General features: G+C 44.4%; 1 protein-coding gene across 1 annotated transcript in view; it reads right to left on the bottom strand.

Moving 5' to 3' along the window:
• Window positions 1-23,333, bottom strand: part of SLC35F3 (solute carrier family 35 member F3) — a 307,079-nt gene extending 283,746 nt beyond the window's left edge. The window contains exons 1-2 of the mRNA XM_057531098.1: window positions 23,281-23,333; window positions 22,694-22,923 (exon numbers count right to left, since the gene is read on the bottom strand). Of these exons, the coding sequence (XP_057387081.1) occupies window positions 22,694-22,923; window positions 23,281-23,333 (283 nt within the window). The remainder of the gene's footprint in view (window positions 1-22,693; window positions 22,924-23,280) is intronic.
• Between the last annotated feature and the right edge of the window lie 314 nt (window positions 23,334-23,647).

Raw genomic sequence — 23,647 nt, 5'->3', positions numbered from 1 at the left:
TTATCAAAAGGTCAATAATGTTTCCTAAGATGTATCTCTGTCTTCACTAGGCTAACACTAGGGACTGTAGAGAGGACACAGCAACCTAGAAGGAAGGATGTGTAGTAATACTTGTCATCCCTTACCTCTTGGTAAGTTGGGGATATTTACAAAGACCAAACACAAAATATATAGGGACTTCCCCAGCAGTCCAGTGGTTCAAACTTCACCTTCCAATGAAGGGGGTGCAGGTTCGATCCCTGGTCGGGGAGCTAAGATCCCACATGCCTCGTGGCCAAAAAAAAACAAGAAACATAAAACAGAAGCAATACTGTAACAAATTCAATAGACTTCAAAAATGGTCCACATCAAAAAAAATCTTTAAAAGAAGGCAAATACATAATTAATATTCGTTAAAAACTTAGAACCAAGTTCTACTTCTCCTCAAAATGCAGAAAGACTCAAGAGAACGTTATTCTAACCAAACAACAACAAAGAGTTGGATAATATGCAAATTATACTATTTATTGAGCCCAGCAGACAGCAGAGGTAGCAAGCAAGTAAACTGAATTCCGAAGGGGGACAAGTGCCTCAAAGCTGACGTGAAAACACCACCTGTTTCACCTTTTGCACAGCATGGAAGAAAGAGGAGGCTTCCATACAAGTGGGTAAGAAGAAATCACCTAAATGTTTAATGAATTCTTAAAGGAAAAATACAGACTGGTATATCAATTTGGAAGAGCTGGGAGTCTCAGACACAAGGGGAGGTTATTCCCTGAGCCTCCACCAATTAACTCTCTAGGAGCATTAGGGGCAGGCAGGAGACAGAGAGAGCCTTTCAGGGCAGCACTGGCTCCTAGGAGGTGACCAGGGGCTACCGGGAGACAGGCACGAAGCCCCCCATCCACTTCCCCATCCCTCCTCTCATACAAAGAAAAAGTCTTAAGCCACTGGGCAGCAAGCTCTCTTATGCCAGCGCCAAGAAAAACAATCTCTTGCTTCTAGGGTAGAAGTAGGAGCAAAGCCAGCTCACTCTGGGGGTGAAGTAGGAAATCCTCTTGACCCCAGGATACAAGCAAAGATCCACTGCCACTGCCACAGGGGGAGAGAGAGGGTTAAAATGGAACCCCCCCCAAAAAAAACCCCAAACCCAGATCAATTCCCAGCTAGATTGGTTCAACTCCCCATACTAATGGCCTGATACAAGAAGATGCGTGCACATTTCTGGGCATCAATAATCTATAACCCAGTCTCTTTTGTTCTTATACACATAGTATTTAGTATTCAATCACCTATTACTAGATACACAAAAAGCAAGGGAACAACAACCCACTATCAAGAAATAAAGCAATCAATAGAACCAGATACAAAGACTACCAGACATTGGTTCTGTCAGAGAGGAACTTTGTTTTAATAACTATGATTAAAATGTTAAGGCATCTAATGGAAAAAGTGGGCAAACATGCATGAACAGATAGGAATTTCAGCAGAGAGATCTGCCTGGGAGACAGCTCTTCCAAAGGGGCATTAACTTTACAAAGTAAACCTAGAGCTTCCAAGAAGCGTGATGGGATCTCATTTTTTATATGATGTTCATATTACAATGTATGAAAGATACCTTGATCACTGCAGCAAATATCAGTGTTAGACAAAAGGCTTCCTTAAAAAGGACAGGATACAGCCAGATTTTCATCAAAACATCTTTCATGTCTGTAGGAAGCCACCTTTGCAACAGAATGAAAGCCTATGGCTTTTTTGATCACTTTAAAATTAAGTAAGGGGGGCACCCATGCAGGTGTCACAAAAATAAACAGTCTACATGCCTATAACATTCTGTGTCTTGATCCAGATGCGGAAAACATGAGTATATTCGTTTTGTAAAAATTCATCCATCGAGCTATACACTTAAAACTTACATTCATTTCATTATGGATATTTTACTTCAATGAGAATGTCTTTTTTTTTCTTTGACTGCGCGGCTTGTGAGATCTTAGTTCCCAGAAGAGAGATCGAACCCGGGCCCTAGGCAGTGAAAACGCGGAGTCCTAACCACTGGACCACCAGGGAATTCCAGAGAATGTCTTTTTAAAATAGCTCATTTTCAGTATAGCACAGGGAACTCTACTCAATGTTCTGTAATCATCTATATGGGAAAAGAATATGAAAAAGAATAGATACATGTATATGTGTAACTGAATCACTCTGCTGTACACCTGAAACTAACACAACATTGTAAATCAACTATACTCCAATATAAGATAAAAAATTTTTTAAAATTTTTTAAACAGCTAATTAAAATATTCCTGGTAAAATTTTAATTTTTATCTTGTCTAATGGTAGTTTTTTTAAAAGCAACTTAAATACATATGGGCTATATAACTCAATGGTATAACCCATCTAGCTGACTAGTTATTATCAGGGAAATTATCTGGATTACATGAGTGGCTTTATAAAGACTTCTTTTAAGAAAAAGTCAAGTGCATAGAAAAGATCTAGTAGCAAACGTAATGGAAACACAAGCAGCAAAAATGTCTTGGGAAATGAGGATCTGGATATGCATCCCTGGGGCCTTTACTTTTCTCTAAAACTTTACTTAGGGAAGCTCACATGGATAGAGGCCACTTGTGATTCATTGGATAAAATATGTATCCATTCTATAGCCTGGGCACATCTGAACCTGAGGACATGCTTCAACTCCTCGGATGAATAACTGATACCCTATATCATCCTTCTTAACATGTAAAGAATAGTATTAAAAGTATGACTCTAAGTATATTGAGTATATTTTGCAATTTTTTAAAAACTCACAGGCTTGTTAGCAGCTCTTTGCAGGAAACCACCCCAGCAGGAAGCCCCTTTTCTTGTCACTTTTGCAAAGCTATATGGTAACTAACTTTTAAACAAGGCACCCCCATGCTCTACTCATCTCCTGCCCAAGCACAGCTTTCAGATCTTTAAATCACACATTACTTTGCCTAACTTGTCGGTTCTTTCTGCAGATTAAAGTGGAAAAGAGGAATAAGTAATGAACAGATGGCCAGATCTCTTCCCTATCTTCCCCTTCAGTAATCTTGCGAACAAACTGTGTCACCAAACTGTGTGATGGCATCTAGGGAAAATCACAAGAAGTCAACCAGCCTGCACACACGCCTGCGCGCAGTGGGGTATGGCGACGACTCTGACCCCCTATCTCAATGATTCACTGAGATGACTTCCCTGTTTCCCTTCAAAAGCTTTCATGGCCGAGCAGAATCTTGGGAGGTAGTTTTGGGGGGTCACTGGGTCCACCACCTCCCCAGATTGCCGACATTCTGATTAAAGGCACTTTTCCTTTCTGTGAGTATTAATTTTGTAAGCGGTGAACAGCAGGACCTGATTCATTCGATGACAGGCGGAGAGACTACATGTTTGCGAACTTCCACTTTGCACGTGCAATTTTCTGAAGACCAAAATTCACAGAGAAAATGGTATCCAAAGTTACAGCCAACAATAAGTTGGCTGGAATTAATTGAAGCACAGAAATTTAAACAAAGAAAAGCCCTCGAACCTTAGCTTTAGCTGCTGCTTCTATAAAAACTTTGTGATTAACATGGATAAAACTTTTAAGTGAAACAATTTGTGCTTCACCAACCTCTGTCATCTCCTGGAGGAAAACTAATAAGTAGTAAAATGATGGTGAGGAACGGCACAAAGGGTCATAGCCAAAGTCCCAATTATTTTTACTACGGCCTTGCCATTACTTAAAGAGCTGAAACCTGTGGTTTTCTTTAGGCACACGCTTCTTCAGAACTTCCACTGCACTAAAGCAGTACCTAAATCTGTGAGTTGACTTTGCAAAAAGGAGAAGAAAAGTGGCCTTCCTTTAAAAAGGGAAAAATGAGATCTGCTTCTATTTACAAACATCTAGATGTCCAAAACAAGTGGGACTATGGTTTTAGAGTGATCCTGCTATTCAGGACTTCAGTGGAACCATGACAATGACAACAGCAGAGCCAGAGTTGTAATTTCAAGTTCTGATTCCCATAGGTCCTCGATGGTCACCATCCCCCATAAACAACCTGATCCATCCAGGCACCAACATCTCTATAGAGACTAGTCCCCTCCCCCCAGTGACCACCTTTTTAAAAGAGACTTTTACGTTGTTATAACACAAACAGCAAAGCACTTGATACATTTTTACACCCATAGACCCTTTTACACACATATACCCTGCCACCCAGATCCCCACATAGAGTATTTGCACCACACCAGAAAGAAGGCTCCCTAATGGCCCTTCCCAGCCCATAAACCCTAAGTGTAACCACTCTTCCAAACTTCATCAACACAGAGTAGTTTTGCCAGCTTTTGAACTTTATATAGATGGAATCATACAGTATGTTGGGATAATTCTCTTTTGCAAAGCTTACCAACTTCAAAGGTACTCGGAGAACCACATAAAAGTACGAGGGTTCTATGAATGGATTGTTCAACGGCCCTTGTCCCAGACTTCTGGCTTCCACAGCTGGCCAGGTGGGAAATTATAACACCTCCTTGCAGTGAGAAAAAAAAAAAAAATCAAAAAGCCAATCATAGCTCACTTTCCCGCCAGAAATCAAAGGAAACTCTTGCTGCCCTGGCAGACAGGGATGAAGACCAAGGACAGCTGGGTCCTTCCCCCTCTGACACTTGATCAACTGCTCCCAGGGGACGACGTTGTACAGGAGAAACTGGCAATGGTAGAATAAAGCACTTTCTGTCTGGGGTGCAGAAGCTTCCCTTATCAATTGCTCTTAAAGGGGCAACTCCCCAGAGCTGGTCCTCTCAACAACCTCTCAAATTTTCTCCACTTCTATTTTCTCTCTCACCTCCAAGAAGAGCTCCCCACCAGATTTAATCTGTCGGCACCATCTCTGCAGAACTGCTCACCACAAAGGCTGCAAGGAATTTATTCCAAGCCCTAAAACCGCCTTACAGAGACAATGCAGTGAAAGCCATGTTAAGTCTCCTGGTCACCTATTCTGCTCCCTAAAACGTGTAACCCCAGGACTGGGTACTCCTGTGGCCCAAAAGGAAATCCTCATTTTCTTTAAGAGCTGCATTAGAAACTGGAACTGCTTTTTCTCTTATTTGCCAAGCTTTGAAATGCAAACACTGCATCTACCATGGTTGAGTGTTCAACATAATTAATCAAAGAAGATTCAGTCAATATATCTTTGATCAAGGTACCAAAAGAAATGAGAGAAAGTAGTGGAATAAAAAGGAACTCTTTTATTCATGTGTTTCCCTTTCCAGTGACTTAGTAGCAGGGCATGAACTCGTACAAACAGATGAAGTGATTCAGACGGGGCTGATTTTCTAGATAGGACCCAGATTTGTTTAGTCTCCTAATTTTCTTTTTTGACCTCTTAACTCTCATTTACAGAAGAGATGACTTCCTCAGATATTGTGGATAAATCTTAGACTCATTAAAATTCTGTGCTGGTGGGGATTCAGGAGGCAATCTTGCCAAATCTCTTCTTTGAACACAAAAGGTGAGGCCTGGCCAGGCTGGGTAAGGGCCCAGGTCAATGACACCCAGTTAGTTAGTAAATGGCAGAACCAAGCCCAGACTTCAGGTATGCCCTAATGCCTGGCTCGTTTCTTTACCCTTGTGGTAGCCTGCATTATCATCCTTTTCTTCACTTCTATACAGGAAGCTGAAGGCAAGATGTCAGCCAGGGCTGGTTCTCATCTAAAGGCTCAACTAGGGAAGGATTTGCTTTTCCACTTGTATGGCTGTTGGGCAGACTTCAGCTCCTTGTGGTTGTAGGGCTGAGAGCTTCGTGTTTTTTGCCAGCCAGAGGCCATCCTCAAGTATTAAAGGCCACCTCCAGTTCTCTGTCACACAGGCCTCCCAATATGGCCAATCGTTTCATCAAGGCTGGAGAGAGAAGATCTAAAGCAAGTTTGCTGGCAAAATGGAATCTCACGTAACACCACACGATCACAGAAGGGATATCCCATCACCTGTCATATTCTATTGGTTAGAACCAAGTCACAGGGCCCACCCACACTCAAAAAGAGGGAATTACTCAAGGGTTGAACATCAGAAGCGGGCATCAATGCGGAACACCTTCAAGTTTGTCCGCCATGACACTACAACCCTGGGATTCCCCTCCTGGATGTGTATCCAAAAGAAATGGGTGAAAATGCTCATCCAACACAACTACAAAGATGTTCACAGCGGCTTTATAAGGTACCTGTCACCTCTCCTCCCTCAGCTTAGCACCTTCACACATGCCTCTTCTCATAAAAACTGTTTGAAATTCAAACCCCACCCTTGCCTACCACTCAATACTCTTCCTGCAACCTTGCAAGCAGACTTGATTCTGAAACCAATCAATCTTTCCCACCTCCAGCTCAAGGAGCCTTGGTCTTAATACACTGTAGCATTTCTGCTTTCTCTGTTCCACTGCGGATTCCAAAAGGGTCTCCTTTTTTCTTATTCTTAAGGAGAAGGTCTTCCCTTTTTTAACAAGGGACCCCCCCCCCCATAACTTATAATAATGCCTCTAATTCTCATGCATTCACCTTGAGGCAGAAGTAATATGATCCCTGAGTGGTTGAAACTGAACAGAACCCTGGGGGGCTCCTGGGCATAAAAGCCTTTCTATGTCCCCCATTTCTTGATTACAGGAAATAGGCTTCATTCAGCCTCTACAACCTTCTCTGAGTTCCAAGGAGCAGGTTCAAACAGTTGCTAATCAGGGAAGAGAGGGGATGCAGAGACAAGGGAGGAATAGTCAAGAAACAATAGTGCAGGACTTCCCTGGTGGCGCAGTGATTAAGACTCTGCCTCCCAATGCAGAGGACATGGGTTCGATCCCTGGTCCGGGGTGATCCCACATGCCACAGAGCAACTAAGCCCGTGCACCGCAACTACTGAGCCCGCACACCACAACTACTGAGCCCGCATGCCTAGAGCCTGTGCTTCGCAACAAGAGAAGCCACCGCAAGGAGAAGCCCGAGCACCTCAATGAAGAGTAGCCCCCGCTCACCACAACTACAGAAAGCCCGCGCACAGCAACGAAGACCCAATGCAGCCAAAAAAATTTAAAAATTAAAGGTTTAAAAAAAGACACACTTTATTGAGGTATGATTAACATACAAAAAGCCATACATATTTCACGTATACAAATGGATGAGTTTGGGGATAGGTACACATTGATGAAAACAATCTATGCCACAAACACGTCCAGCTGAAGAGCGTGTTTGGGGGACAGTGAGGTGGCCAGACGTGGGGGATGGAGACCAAGGCAGATGCCCCCTGAGGGTCTTGGTCGGTTCGGGCTGCTATCACAGGTGCCACAGACTGAGCGGCAGAAATTCATTTCCCACAGTTCTGGAGGCTGGAAGTCTGACATGAGGGTGCAAGCCCAGCTGGGTTCTGGTGAGAGCCCTCTTCCGGGCCATAGATGGCCATCTTCTCATTGTGTCCTCACATGGCATAAAGACAGTGACCTAGCTCTCTGCACTCTTCTTAGAAGGGCACTAACCCTATGCATGAAGGCTCCACCTCATGACCTAATCACCTCCCACAGGCCCACCTCCTTATTCCATCACACTGGGGCTTAGGATTTCAACATGCACATTTTCCGGGGACACACACACTCAGACCGTAACACTTGGGTTCAGTGCTACCTGGAAGACCGTGCAAGCACTGAATGCTGGAGGGAACCAGTCAGTGCTGCCTGGGAAGTGTAGAACCTCCACCTTCCCTGAGACAACATGTCAGAGCGCACACAATTCTCCCTGCTTTTTGGATAAATTCTGATATAATAATGTCACAAGTCCCTGTGCCCAATGCACAGCAAGGCTAAAAAAAACCGAAATGTCAGAGTTTGAAGCAGAGAAAGGTCTGTTGCAGGGCCGAGCAAGGAGAACGGGTGGCTCGTGCCCAAAAAGCCCCAAACTCCCCAAAGGGTTTCAGCAAAGCATTTTTAAAGGCCAGGTGAAGGAATGGGGGGTTGCAGGGTATGTGATGAGCTTGCGCACAATTCTCTGATTGGTTGATGGTGAGGTAACAGGGTGGTGTCACCGGGGTCTTTAGGTGCCAGTAGGTCTGGGGGTTCCTGATCATCGAGTAGTGAATTTCTTCCATTTGGTGGTGGTTTTAGCATCTGTAAAACTACTCAGGAAACATGCATGAGGTAGTATTATTTGGGTGCTTCAGAGAGGAGCTACAGCAGAGGATATGGGGAAAGGGGCTGTCCCGGGGAGGCCCCGTAGGGTAGGGTCTCGGTTACAATAACTCTAACCCTTTAAGGCCTGGGCTATGCTATGCCATTGGCTGAAACAATGACATTTTTATTTCAAAAATGTTCACATTTACCGAAAGGCTGAGAAAACAGTCCAATGAACACACATATATCTATTATTTAGATTCACCAAAAATTACAATTTCGCCACATTCTGTTCATCTGTCATTCAACCTATCTATCTATAATTGATTTTGTTGAACTACTTGAAGTACATGACAAACATAACAACACTCTATCCCTAAATACTTCAGTATCTCTCAGGAATAAGGACATTCTCCTATATAACCACGCTAATATTATTAAGCCCAAGAAAAATAACAATATTGCATAAAATAATTTAATAAACTGCAGACATTCAGATTTTCTCCAATTGCCTCCAAAATGTCTTTTATACCTAGGGGTGATATTGTGATTTATAGTAAAAAATATGTATTTGGTTTTCATCCCCATTTCTGGCACAGAGCTCCTAAACCCCTTGGAATTTCCTAAGTGATAAAAACTGGAAACATGTCTTTTGTTATTCATAACAAGCCTCTTTCAATCACACCTGAGTTTATGCTAATGAAGTGACTTTTGGAAAGCCCCTAAGGATGCGGGCTGGTTGCCAGGGGAACCAATTCATTAGAGGGTTCTTACTTTCAGTCCCACCTACCCCCATCTCCAGGAGAGGAGAGGGAACAGAGGGTGAATCAACCACACTGGCCAATGATTTAATCAGTCACACCTAGGTAATGGGGCTTCCAAAAAAACCCAAGAGGAGGGAGTTTGGAAAGTTCCAGACTGATGGACATAGCATGTGGAGGTGCTGGGAGGGTGGTGCACCCAGAGCAGGCATGGAAGCTCTGTGCCCCTTCCCACATCCCTTGCCCTATGCATCTTTCCATCAGGGTGTTCTTAAGTTACATCCTTTCATGATAAACAGATGATCTAGTAAGTAAATTGTTTTCCTGAGTTCTGTGAGCCACTTTAGCAACTTAAATGAACCCAAGGAGAGGACTGTAGGAATCTCTACTAGTGACTGGCATCTGAAGTGAGGGGCAGGTTTGTGGGACAGAGCCCTTAACCTGTGGGATCTGATGCCATCTCCAGATAGCCAGTGTCAGAAATGAGTTAAATTGTAGCACACCCAGCTGGTGTCACAGAATTGTTTGGTATGGGAAAAACTACCACACATTTGGTGGCCAGAAATGTCAGAAGTGAGGTACTATTCAGAGAGTATAATGTAAAGGAAAACAATAGTGTGTTTTTTCTTTATTCTGTTTCCCCCAAAGCAACACAGACACCTCTACACAGAAAATGAGGCAGTCTCAGTACACTGCTGAGGCCTTGGGACAAGAGGTGGAAGCCACCAGAAGATAACTATTATCTTGTCACCTCCTGGCCTTTCATCAAGTGCAATGTGGCCAAGGGACCCTGGCTGACTAAGCCACCTCCCTCCCCTACAGAAGCCACATCAACCAGAAAACAGTAGAGAAATCCAGGTCCCTAGGTACTGATTCGAGTGACTTTTGGTCACTTGCTGACCATCAGGAAGCATCAGTTCCAAAGACGCACAGCCTCCTCTCCAAGCTCAGACTTCTATGTGTGCAGTTCAAAGAGAAGGTGGGGGCCTAGGAAGGAGGCAAGCAAGACAGGAAAGGAGGAGGGAGCTAGACACTGTCCTCCAACAACTCAACCTCATCCTATATTTTAGCTCAAACTCATCCCTGAGTCTTAGACTCATCCACACATGGGGAAGTGGTTCCAGGATCACCTAGCACCAGCCAGAATGGCCATCATCAGAAAGTCTACAAATAATAAGTGCTGGAGAGGGTGTGGAGAAAAAGGAACCCTCATACACTGTTGGTGGAAATGTAAGTTGGTGTAGCCACTATGGAGAACGGCATGGAGGTTCCTTAAGAAACTGAAAACAGAGTTACCATATGATCCAGCAATCCCACTCCTGGGCATATATCTGGAGAAAGCCATAATTGGAAAAGACACATGCACCCCAACGTTCACTGCAGACCATTCACAATAGCCAGGACATGGAAGCAACCTAAATGTTCATCGACAAATGAATGGATCAAGAAGATGTGGTGTATTTATACAACAGAATACTACTCAGCCATAAAAAAGGAATGAAATAATGCCATTTGCAGCAAAGTGGATGGACCTAGAGATTATCATACTGAGTGAAGTAAGCCAGACAGAGAAAGACAAATATCGTACGATGTCACTTATATGTGGAATCTAAAAAAAAAAATGATGCAGATGAACTTGTATACAGAATGGAGACAGACCCACAGACATAGAGGGCAAACTTACGATTGGATCGGGGGACAGATTAGGAATTTGGAATTGACATAAACACACTACTATGTATAAAACAGATAACCGACAAGGACCTACTGTATAGCACATAGAACTATACCCAATGTTTTGTAATAGCCTATAAGGGAAAAGAATCTGAAAAAAAAAAAAAAAAAATATATATATATATATATATATATATGATTGAATCACTTTGCTGGACACCTGAAACTATCACAACATTGTAAATCAAGTATATTTCAATAAAATACATATGTACATGTATCTATATTCAAAGTAACAGGCACATTAATCAGGATGTTTTGATTTTTATTAACAGAGAAAAGTCGAGATGCCTCTTAGAAACATCACTCCCTTCACGTCTAGAAGAACTGGACAGTGTTATGATTCTTAAGCTGAACAACCAAGAGAATAGCTTTAAAGGAGTATTTCCACGGACACGGGGATTTTCTCTTAAAGGAATTGGAACAAGGGCACAAGCCGAAGAGGCAGCAGCACGGGAAAGAACACGTAGAGCTGGAAGTAAATCCCAACTCCCTTGAAATCCAGTCTACTGCTATTTCTGTTAGGACCCTAGTTAGAGGAAGAAAAAAGGTCTCAGGTCTCAGGCTAGCTTTGTTCGGAGCTGGAAAGAAACGGAATGCCTGCGGCAGAAAACATTAGGGAAAAAAAAACGTGTGGGCTTAGCAGCTTCATCTCATCAACTCAGTCAAAAATCTTTGTTGTTGCATGATTACATGAAAAAGAAAAAATGTTTCATGCCTGGGCTAAAACAAAAGAACAAATGAGAACTCTCGCTAAGACAGCAGAACTCAAGTTTCCAAAGGAAGAGAAAAAGAACTTCACTGAGGCTCAGACCCTATCCTGACGCTAACTAGCGGTTCATGGTGCCCATAATAAAACATTATGCAATAATATGTGTACAATAGAGTTTAGTGTAAGGCTGGTCAATGTGCATCCAAAATACCCCAAGATGTTTAGTTAGGGAAGCACCAAAAAGAAACATGTAGGGGCTTCCCTGGTGGCACAGTGGTTGAGAGTCTGCCTGCCAATGCAGGGGACAAGGGTTCGAGCCCTGGTCTGGGAGGATCCCACATACCGCAGAGCAACTAAGCCCGTGAGCCACAACTACTGAGCCTGCGCGTCTGGAGCCTGTGCTCCGCAACAAGAGAGGCCGCGACAGTGAGAGGCCCGCGCACCGCGATGAAGAGTGGCCCCCACTTGCCACAACTAGAGAAAGCCCTCGCACAGAAACGAAGACCCAACACAGCCATAAATAAAATAAATAAATTAATTAAAAAAAAAAAAGAAACATGTAATCCACCTATGAGATGGCCCCAAAACAAGGAAAGTATGGGACTTCACGGAGTAGGATATGTCTGTCTTGTCTCCCTGCTCTGTAATTTTCTAGGAAATAGTAACCAGGAAATACGTCATATATTTAGTGTATGTTTATCTTAGACGTGAAAATATTTACTGCCTATTAGAAGCAGTGAACTATTTGATGTCTGAATGAATGAGTGAGTGAGTGAGTGACTGGAGGGATGGATGGATGGATAAATGGATCAACGAATACGCAGTCACAGCAGGTTCCATTGTTTGATCTGTTTCCAAACCATTGACCAATGAACCCTTCCATGAGTAGTGTTTGAAACTTCATGCAGTGATTTTCTGAAGCCCCTGCCTGGCCTACAGGCTTCTCAAGAGGGAGAATTGTGGCAGTGGGGTCTGGTCTGAAAGTGTTCCTCTCTCCACCTTCCAGCCACTACATTGAAACTCTTCCATGTATTCTGAGAGAAACACAAGGCACATGCAGGTTACAGATAGAACAAACACAATGACACATGCACCACTACTAGTTTTCCTAGTGTTTTTAGAATAAATTCGAATTACATAAATTTCATTGACATGGAACTGAAAACACACCGACAGCATAACATCAGATACACCTACCAAAAATGTTCATGTTAAATATTTAATAAAACCAAATGCTGACTTAAAAGGAAAGAGTTTGGATAAACCCTTGAAATCTGCTGTTCTGGATTATGGCATTTAAATGGTCTTCAAACGATTTCATTCTTTCTCTTAAAAAAAATGGTATAGAGGTGGGAAGTTCAAGTCCTTCCTCGGTATCGACTGCCAGCATAATGCACTTGTCAATAAAGAGTGTTTCTTAAACTCTCACACGTGCATGGCATGAGAAGAACACTGCACAAACAAAACCGAACTGTTTCATACCTACGATCATAATTATATTCTTATTTTTAAGGACAGGGCATCTTCATATACGTTCACTGAAAATGAGCAAACGATTTCTAAAAAGAAAATTAAGGAAGGAAAGATGGTATTCATTAAGTAGCATCTTTCTTCTGGCCCTTCTGAATAAAACTCTGAGGACATAATGCAAGTTTTTATAACACTACATGGGTACAAGGTAGATGATGAAAAAGGATAAAAATAATTCTCCTAAGAAATTCTTATCTAGTCAAGTACTGTGGATGACGTGCCGCAGACTGACAAGGAGCAAATGTGAATGTCACAGAAAACACGTATCACAACTGGAAAACGGTTCTGAGAAGTTACACTGACTATCCCTCTGTCGCAGGGCTCCGTAACAGCCTTGAGCCTTCTGGGCTGCATATCACCTGAGAGGAGCAACTTATTTCCTACCATCTCGAAGGCTGTCATAAATTAAGGCTACCTCCAGCTGCAGAAGAGAAAAATGTGCCCACATCCCAGGCAATTGTTCAAGGGCCCGTCACTATCATTAACCAAAAGAAGTGACCGGATTCCTAATTGTCCCAGTCCCTTTCTAGGCTTTGCAATAAGGTAAGAAAACAAAACTGGTCTATTACTCTACTGATCAATGCACATTCACCAAAGAACTGAACCAAAAGACATCATGTATTAAAAAAAATCTACTTCAATCCCCTGACACAGGGTAAGGAAATACTCAATGCACCTGGGGTTGCTGGGTGTCCACCTCTTTTCGAAGCTCTCCAGTGATGGAGGCTCCAGGACCTTCTTTATCTCAGCAGTCAGGAACTGATTTCTCATTTCCAGTGAAAAATTCTTTGGTATGTACATCCTTGTTCTGTCCTACGTGGGCCTGAGCAGAAGTGGCTGAGAAATCTTCTTCAGCTAGGAGTCCGCAGTTGCATGGGACAAAACTCAGCTTCCGCTCACTCCACAGGAAGGGGCTGTTGCGTTGCAACAGTGGTGTCTCCTGCAGCTTGGAGGAGGCACTACAGCAAGATCTTGACGTTGGAGGGAAATGGTACCCAGCGTGGACTGCAGGAAAATGTCAAGGCTCTCTCTGGGTTGCTAACACACCTGCTTTATTCTTCCCTCTATGTGGACCAGCTTTCTTTGCCTCTCCCTCCACACGAAAGCCAGGCTAGCTCCCTCATAGCTTCTCTTCCACTTAAAAGACCACACCAGCTAGACCACAATCTCCTGGTTTTAATCTCAAATTCCAGGAGGGAGATATTGATCAAGTGACTGTGGGTCAAGGGTCCACCCCAATCTAATCTATGGTGTCCAGGAGGAAGGTGATACTAAGGGCACACCCTGAAGACACCACGGTGCAGGGCAGTTAAGGGGGTTACGGTGAGCTGGGGAGGTGTCCACTCCCACAGGTGTCCACTCCAATTGTCCTCATAAAGACATGTTGTTTGCCTGATTCACCTCTCTCTCCCCCAATATTTAAACCTTGCCTATAGAACACGTTTTTAAATCCCACTGATCCATTTTCTCTTCTTCCCTGTTCATTTCTTCCAAACTGCTTTTAAAGTGAGGTTATCAGAACGAGGCAAAACACTCTGATATGAGACTGACGAGTGTAAGCTCTAGGAGTGAGATTGCTTGTCAGTGTTTTCAGGTGACCAAGCAGTGGGCGTCCCATTTCTTGACTGCGAAAGGCAATCAGAAGTGTTCTATGCAGGATAATTCTGGAAGACCCCACAGAAACGGAGATGCTTAGGAACTGTTTCTGTGTGTGTGTAAATGGCCTTTCGCTAGTACATTTAACAAATGTTTTATCGATTCAGGTGCCAGAGACACTCTGTGATCTGGGGATACAATCATCACAGTTCTACGTTCCAAGAGCCACACTGAGGGCTGGCGACATGGTAAAGAGCCCTGCCCTTGCAGAGCTTTCCATCTGTAGGTTTCAGCCACATGATTAAACTAGCCATGACAATCTGTATGGGAAGTGACAGCACCATGGGAGCCCAAGCAAGGACACCTCACCGGATCCAACACGGTCAGGGAGGCTCCCTGGAAAAAGTGACGCTCAGACTGGGCCTTGGATGAGTAAGGTGGCCTTTGTGCATTAATGGCCCTCCTGATGACACACGTCAGATGACCAGAGCATAATGTCAGTTTCCACTCACAGTTCAACTTTATCTTGTACATTACTGTGACGCTATGTTCCAGTCAAGCCGGATGACCTTCCAGTAACAGCTCATGTACACTGCTGTGCGTATACTGTCCCTTTGCCTGAAATGCAAACCTCCCCTCCACCCACTTCCTGTGGTTTATTACTCCTCCAGCTTCCGACCTGAAACTCACCACTCCAGAGCCAACCTTTATCACACCCTATTATTTCACTGTCCTCTCCCTCCAGTCTGTAAGATTTGAAGGCAAGAACTCGTTTCCCAATACAAATAATTTGTACACTGTCTTGTAGTAATTCATGCACAGTATCAAATGGTATTTTAGACTTTTCTCATCTTTGCACAGAATTAGAAAATATGTCAGACTGAAGTTTACTATTAATTTCTTCTGTGTTTTCCTGCAGATTCAGAAGATTCAATCCTATTAAACTTAAAAAGTAGGCTAAGAAATTTTTAAGAATCTTCTTGTCTTTCTATTCTGGCTTTTCTTTTTTAGAATGTCTTAAAAATACTGAAATTTATTAATAACAGACTACTCCACACTTGCTACTTAATAAAGAAAAAAAAGAACTCTTGTCTCCCATCACTTATCTCTATATTCTGGCACCTGGTACATGCTCAAAAAGTTTGCCAAGTGAATAAATGAAAATAAAGGCGCATTTATGGATGCCAGGCAAAGGGCTAGATGCTAGATATACATTATTTCATTTCATCCTCATGACCATCCTGAAAAGCAGTTATATTCGCCCCCATTTTGTAGATGAGAAAACAGAGGCTCACAGAGGTTAACTTGCCAGCAGAGACATTGCTGGGATGTGAAGAGAGCTCCCCGTGTGGATTCCATTCCCTCTGCTTCTCCCGACAACACAGAAAAAACTGCGGTGGTCCCCTCCTTCATGAGGGGCTACGATTCAGTCAGCGTCCTTATCAACGCTCAGTGAAACACTTAACAAAGTTCAATGGCTCATACACATGTGGATTCATTTTTTAATGCAACTCACCTGATTTTCTCCAGCTGCTTAAGGAAAGGAGAAACACTCAGCACTGGAGTGTTTTATTTCAGACTAGGCACTTTGTAGAGACTCAGGATAGACTTGTGAAGAACAGTGAGAAATCTCCTTGCCCAGGCCTCTTCCAAAGCCAGGAAAACTAGGCTTTTCCTGGAGGTGAGAATCTGGGACCATTTGCAAAGGGTTTATAACTCCCGGTCAATGATCTGAGTGTACTGGGGAGAAATGTGTTCCCTTCAAAAAGAAGGGTTCTGCATTTTAATCTTCTCAAATCTCAGAAAGCTATTTACTAAATTGTTAGCATGGATTCATATTCAGGAATAAAACTGATTCTCTGAGACATTAGAAAATGTTATGTTCTATGCCCTCCCCACCCTACCCCGCCCCCCTCCAACTTTTTTCCTTTTGAAATCTTTTCAATCTATAATGCCATCTGCAGCAACATGGATGGACCTAGAGATTATCATACTAAGTGGAGTAAGTCAGACAAAGAAGGACAAATACCATATGATATCACTTACATGTGGAATCTAAAATAGGACACAAATGAACTTATCTGCGAAACAGAAACAGATTCACAGACATAGTGAACAGACTTGTGGTTGCCAAGGGGGAGAAGGGGTGGGAGAGCGATGCATTGGGAGTTTGGGATTAGAAGATGCAAACTATTATATATAGGATGGATAAACAACAAGGTCCTACTATATTCAGTATCCTATAATAAACTATATTCAGTATCAGGGAACTATATTCAATATCCTATAATAAACCATAATGGAAAAGATTATGAAAATGAATTCCATTCTAGAATAAAGTTTTACAACCAAATTATACATCTCTTCCAAGTGGGCCATTTTTGAATTGCTGACCTGACCTTTACTATTTTGGGAGGATCAAACAGAAGTTGCTCACGATGATTTCAATTATGCTATGAGCCACTGTTCCGGTTATCACTGGAGGCCACGTCAACAGCCTCTACTCATGGTCTGGTCTGAAAGGGCACACAGAAGTAGAAAGATTGTCCTTCTCCATAGACCTCCCCCCTCACCTCACACAAACCCTTCCTAACATCTGAAACCTGGAGGATCCTGAAACATGCGATTTCCTTGTCACTAGGTGAGCTATTCAATGCCCCTACGTTTTCTCAGCTTGAACTACGAAACCTCCCCCCGACGTAAACTGGGTTTTGCTCAGTAATCCGCAGGCTCTTAACCTTGATTCAAGTCGCCAATGGCAGGCCGGGTGGGATAGGCTGGAGATGGGGTGGTCGTTTGGGACTAGCCTACCGTCTACTCTAAAAATGACTTAAAAACTAAACCCATCAGCATTAAAAAAAAAAAAAAAAATCATTTGTATCTGCACATACCAGCACCATGAAGTATGAATAAGCCCACTCAGGAGTCAAGTGTATAGTATAGTCAAGTGTATAGCTCCAAAAGCTACGCCTAGAAAGTTTCTTTACTAGAAAAGTTTGTGAGCTCACTCTTTGAAAACATCCTTTAGGGAAACCTTTTGCTAAGTAACGTATCCCTGCTAACCGTAAACAATGTGTCTGTGGATTTATGTTTCTCGACAAGGGCACACCTCAGCCGTGGGCAGCATAAATGCTCTCAAAAACTTTGCTAAATGAATAAATGAAAATAGAGGAGCATATATAGATGTTCTTTCATCCTGCATAAGAGCCTGTGTCTGGGATCTCCCAGACCCACTACTTCAAGCATCCCTGTGCCCGAATGCCGCCCGTCTCCCACTGCATCCGGCGCCTGGGCCTCGCTGTTCACCATCGGGATGGCTCAGCCCTGCTCTCTGCCCCTCCTCTTCCTCTCCGCAGCCATCTCCTCCCCAACTGCTATCTATCCCAGAGGAATAAGAAAGGAAGGGGGAGGCAGAAGAGGTTCCAGCCAATTTTTTCTCTTCTGCTGTGGCACAGGTGGGAGGGGGAAAGGAAATCTCTAGAAAAGCTTTCCGAACTGTTCTGAGTTCTGAAGCACTTTCTACAGGGTATCAATTTATGGTGAGTGTGTGTGGAATCACGTTAGCTGCAGAAGCAACCGGCTCTTTTGGAAAGCTGTTTATTCTAGCCCGGCCCCTCCTGGAAACCCAAGAAGTGGTCCAGGAAGAAGGAAGAGAAGAGAAGGCCCGGAATTCAGAAGGCAGGCCTGCTCAGTTAGCACTACTGCTCTACGGAAGACAGTTCACTTGCAGCAGAAATTTGGGGTGAGGCTAAATGAGGGCTTGTCATCACTCCTACGGGACATCTGGCATTGTCTGGAAACACTTTTGGTTGTCACAACTTGGGGGGTGTGAACTAGAGGCCAGGGATGTTGCTAAACACCCTCCCATGCTCGGGATCCCCTCCCCCCATAATAAAGGATTATTCAGTACAAAGTGTCAGTAGTGCTGAAGGTGAGAAACCCTGGGCTAAGTCAAAGCCTGACATGGAGAATTCTGGTCTATTGTGGTTGCCAAGGAGGAAGGGGAGCGGGGGAGGGTTGGATTGGATTGGGAGTTTGGGATTAGCAGATGCAAACTATTATACATAAGATGGATAAACAACAAGGTCCTATTGTATAGCACAGGGAACTACATTCAATATCCTGTAATAAACCATAATGGAAAAGAATATGAAAAAGAATATATGTATAACTGAGTCACTTTACTATACACCAGAAACTAATGCAACATTGTAAATCAACTATACTTCAATTTAGAAAAAAACCAAAAACACACAAAAACATCATGAGGGTTTGCTGTAGGCATGCAAGATTATTTTAATATTAGAAAATCAGTCAACGTAATTCATTCTATTTAAATAAACTAAAGACAATTCAAAAAAAAAAAGGATTCTGGTGTAGTCTATGGTTCAGAAAGCCAAGGATGGCACTTACCATGGAAGAATAAGGAAAGGGTAAAGCAATTCCAACCGAACATAAGTCAGCATAAAGAATTAAGTAATAGGGAATTCGCTGGTGGTCCAATGGTTAGGACTCCACGCTTTCACTGCCAAGGGCCCAGGTTCAATCCCTGGTCGGGAAACTAATATCCTGCAAGCCGTGCACAGTGGCCAAAAAAGAGAATTAAATAATACAGATCACTATGAAGGTACATTCAAAGCTTCTCTCTTCCAGGGGTCGATGTTTCAGGCCACATCCATTCACTCATTCAACAAATATTAACTGAGCAACTAGCCACGACATGGAAGCAATCTAAATGTCCATCAACAGAGGAATGGATAAAGAATATGCGGTACATATGTACAATGGAATATCACTCGGCCATAAAAAGGAACGAAACTTCGCTATTTGCAGAGACGTGGATAGACCTAGAGGCTCTCATACAGAGCGCAGTAAGTCAGAAAGAGAAAAATAAATATCATATATTAATGCATATATGTGGAATTTAGAAAAATGGTACAGATGAACCTATTTGCAAAGCAGAAATAGAGACACAGACGTAGAAAAGAAACGTATGGACACCAAGGGGGTAGGGGGAGGTAGGATGGATTAGGAGATTGGGATTGACGTACGTACACTACTATGTATGAAGTAGATGGCTGATGAGGGCCAACTATATAGCACAGGGGGGAAAAAAGAAAAAGAAGGTACAATCTGTTTGCAGGACATATACTGAAGTTAACTTTAAAAATGAATTCCAATATACATTAGGTGCAGACAAATACTGTTTGATTCCACTTATACGAGATACCTAGAAGAGTCAAATTCATAGACTCGGAAGGTACACTGGTAGATGCCAGGGGCCGGGGGTGGAGGTGGGGAGGGGGAATAGGGAGTTAGTGTTTAATGGGAACAGAGTTTCAGTTTAGGAAGGTGAAAAATTCGGGAGATGAATGATGGTGAGAGTTGCACAACAATGTGAATGTACTTAGTGCCACTGAACCGTATAGCTAAATATGGTTCAAGTAATACGTTTTATGTTATGTGATTTTTACCACAATAAAAAAAAATTTTTTTAATATATTTTTTTAAAAACCCAACATTAACTGAGCAACTACTGTGGACCACGTGCCTTCTGGGCTCTGGGTACACGCGCAGCTGGGAAGCCAAGGAATCTGCAGGAAAACTGCCCAGGGGTTTGGTTCAAAAACAGGCAATGTGGAATCGGAGGACCGTAGCTACTGAGAAGAGGAATTCAACCCTCCCACCTGCTTGTCTGTATCAACAGCTTAATTCTCAGTTGAATGTTACATACAAACCGACCCTCTCAGACCCAGGGGTCTTTAGGCTTTTTTAAAAGAATTCCTCACAAGAAGTCACTTGTCGAGAGTAAAATCTGTTCAACTCACTGATTGGGCTGAGAATCCCAAAGATCATTTCTGCACTGTTTGCAATTACCTCATTTATCTTCACCACCCCAAACAAAGCTTAAAAATTAAGAGGATAACAGTGAGTTCTTGGTCATTCAAATAATTTCTGCTGCTACAAAGGCAGCTCACTTACGCTCTCAACTAGTCCAGACACTCTCACTGTCAACTCCCTCAGTGGGGACACAGAGAAGCCACTTTGCAAGATGACACAAAGGTGACACAACAATGTCAAGGATGAGGCTTGGAACATCCCATAACTTACTCTGGAGACCCTGAGAAGAATATTTATTTCATAATCATCACCTCTCCCAGTTAGCTGAGTGTGATTATTAACCGACAAACAAAATAACTCACTGATACCAACAGATAGATAAGCCTCTTTATTATTTTTTTCTACTTGGGTAGAAATAGCAAACAGCCAAAGTAGTACCCTAAAACGTCTTTGGCTCCATTAATAAAACATAAGCTTCTCTAAATTTAAACTTAAAATCCAATTCATTCATCAAAATGTCAGGTGTCACCTAAAGCATCTTAGTAGAAAGGAAATCTCTTGGAATAAAGAATCATCTTCACAGGAATAGAGGGGGGAGTGAGCTGATTTTCTTCTGATTACAATGACCACTGTACCCTTGTCTGCTCCTCTTTATTCCTTCAATGAAGCCTCAGAGAGAGGGTATTTAAGAATACCACCGGTGGTACAAGGGACTCATTTTCCATACGGCCTTCCCCCTGCCTTAATTATAAACTGTGTTCGTACCAAACACAGTCAATCACTGCTGAAAGCTCCCCGCCAACCCCGCAGAGTCACAAGCCTTGGTGAAAATTTCTGTAAAGCTCATGGGGCCAGTTGCAAATATTCAGAATTACAATGATAAACCTTATGATTCCAGGGGCTAGATAGACGACTCTATGAAGGCTGTAATTTGTACAACTGTCTTTAGACAATTCTAATTTCTTACTAAGAAAGCTGAGAAGAGAAATAAGAAACAGACCATTTCTAAAAGAAATTTAGAAAGGGGAAATAGAAACTGAGTGTCCTACCCCTATCTATAAGAGAAATGGTTTCCAATGGGTTTTCATTCTTTTATCCTATACCTGACGTTTCTCAGCTGAAAAGAAAACTTGGTCCCTTGTCTCCCTTCCGGGATCCAAAGCCAATTTATCAGCTACAATTTTAGCAGCAGAAGCAGATTAGAGGAGAGGCAGATAACCTTTTAAAGGCTGATACAGAGTTAAAGGCAATCACCACCGTCCTTTAAAAACAAGTAAGGGCATGAAACAAAACATTAAAATCTTATGTTTCTTCCTGCAAATAACTTAAAAGTAACCAGCTAACTGCTAGCATACCACTGACCTTTGGCTTGGAATCCAGGGTTTTATGAAAAAACTAAAGGGAGATGTATTTTTAGAACTCAATATGACTAATTTACAAAAGCCTGATTTTTTGTTCCTAAGGACCAATGAAATATATTCCAATTTCAAGCCATGAAGGGTAAAACCATATCTCAAAATCATTAAGCTGTTAGCCTTGATTACAAATGGAACGAAGCAATACTCAATTCTTTGACTGAGGTGATAAACGGCTCTCTTTCTGCTTGTCAAACGACAGTGGTGAGGCCACCGAATTGTGGCTTACAGTTATAGGTTCTGGAATTTGTTATAGCCAACTTCTCCCTTCCAAAATGAGAGAAAGAAATGGCCACCAAATTAGCCCTGGTCACACAGGTAACGTCTGTATAACTGATCACGGCATTGCCAGAGCCATCCGCTGGGGCCCACGGGCAAAGAAAAGTTTCAGCTGCTCCGCCTAGCACCGACCGTTTATCTCTCAGGGACCAAATGCCAATCGCTAGAATGATCCATATAGAACCTCCACACTGAGGACAGCTAAAGACCTGGGGCAAAGGGAGTGAATGAGATCTAAAATGAAGGCCCCGAGAATTGTCCTCCATCATCGGGGCCTAGGGGACCCAGGGAAGAGTTAAAATCCAGGCGTGCCAAGTCTGTCTTCTCTAACCAAGCCAGCTGAGCCCCGACCCGGGGCGACTGACAACGTTCGTATCCACAGAGAAGCCACTCAGTGCAGGATACACTGAGTTCCCAATCTGTCTCCTTATTGTGACATCTCAAGCGCAAGGGGATAAAGACAGAGAGGTGTCTGTGGGAAGGAGAGGGGATTTAAGAAAATGGCTCAGATATTCCCAAAGGTCCCGGAGAACCGTCTCCGGGCCTCTTCCTAAAAGGCGCAAACCCGGGTCAGTGTCTGCGGTCAGGGCAGCGGGGGCAGCGCGGCGGCTGGGCGCGGGGCTGCGCGCGCTCCCCGAGGCTGCCGTGCCATCCGCAGGGGGAGATGCGCCGGCGGACCGGGGAAGTGAGGCGAGGGGGTCTTACTTTTGTAGCTCGCCGCCCAGGGCTGGTAGCCGTAGTAGCCGGTGATGCGCAGGATCCGCTCCTCGATGGACGTGAGCCCCACGGGCCCGCTGGTGAGGTCCTCCACCGAGCGCGACCATTTCAGATCCTCCTTAATCGCCTCGTCCACCACCAAGTACTTGAGCTGCCGGAGCTGGGGGCTGATGTCGGACAGTCTCCTGGGGCTGACGTCCGGTGACCTCCTCATGCCACTGAGGCCGCGGGCAGGTGGGCGGGGAGGGAGAGAAGGGCGGTGAGATGGGAGGGCGAGCAGGGCGCAGCCTGGGCCCGTTAGGGGCAGGTGCGGCCGCAGGGCCGGCGCTTCCCCGCTCCCGCCGCTCCCCAGCTCCCTCAGCAGCCTGGGCGTCGGGTCCCGTCTCCGGAGCCCGGCGCTGGGCGCTTCGGGGCAGGGCAGGCTGGGGCGAGTGGAGAGGGAGAGGATGCCCTAAACTTCCCGAGCAGCTGCACCGCGCGCGCCGCCCCCTCCCGAGCCCCAGACCGCCCGGCGTCCCGGCTGCCGAGGGCCCCCGGCCGCCCGCTCGCGCACCCGCACGCGGGGCGCTACTCACATGGCGATGCTTTTGCCCCCGGGTGCGCCGCCGGGAAACTCTCGGATCCCCATAGGCAATGGCAGAGTGGGGCCGGGAGCTCCCAGACTGGAGGCGGAGGGGCCGCGGGCCCGAGCTGCCCGCGGCCGCGGCCCCTGGGAAGGTGGGCGCGAGGCCGGGCGAGGGTCCCCGCGCCGCCCGTGCGCGCCCGCGCCGCGGTCCCCGAGCGCCCCCGCGGTGTGCGGCGGGAGGCGGGCGCGGCGGCTCAGCCCGGCTCCAGCCGGTCCGCGGCGCTCGCTGCAGCCTGCCGGCCGCAGGTCAGTGGGGGCGCCGCGCCCCTCGCCTGTCGCCGCCGCCGCCGCCGCCGCCCCGGCACACGGCAGGCGCG

This window comes from Balaenoptera acutorostrata, chromosome 16 (assembly GCF_949987535.1).
Source record: "Balaenoptera acutorostrata chromosome 16, mBalAcu1.1, whole genome shotgun sequence".
Taxonomy (NCBI): domain Eukaryota; kingdom Metazoa; phylum Chordata; class Mammalia; order Artiodactyla; family Balaenopteridae; genus Balaenoptera; species Balaenoptera acutorostrata.
Note: the sequence above shows the minus strand (reverse complement) of the source record. Positions and strands in the feature narration are given on the sequence as shown.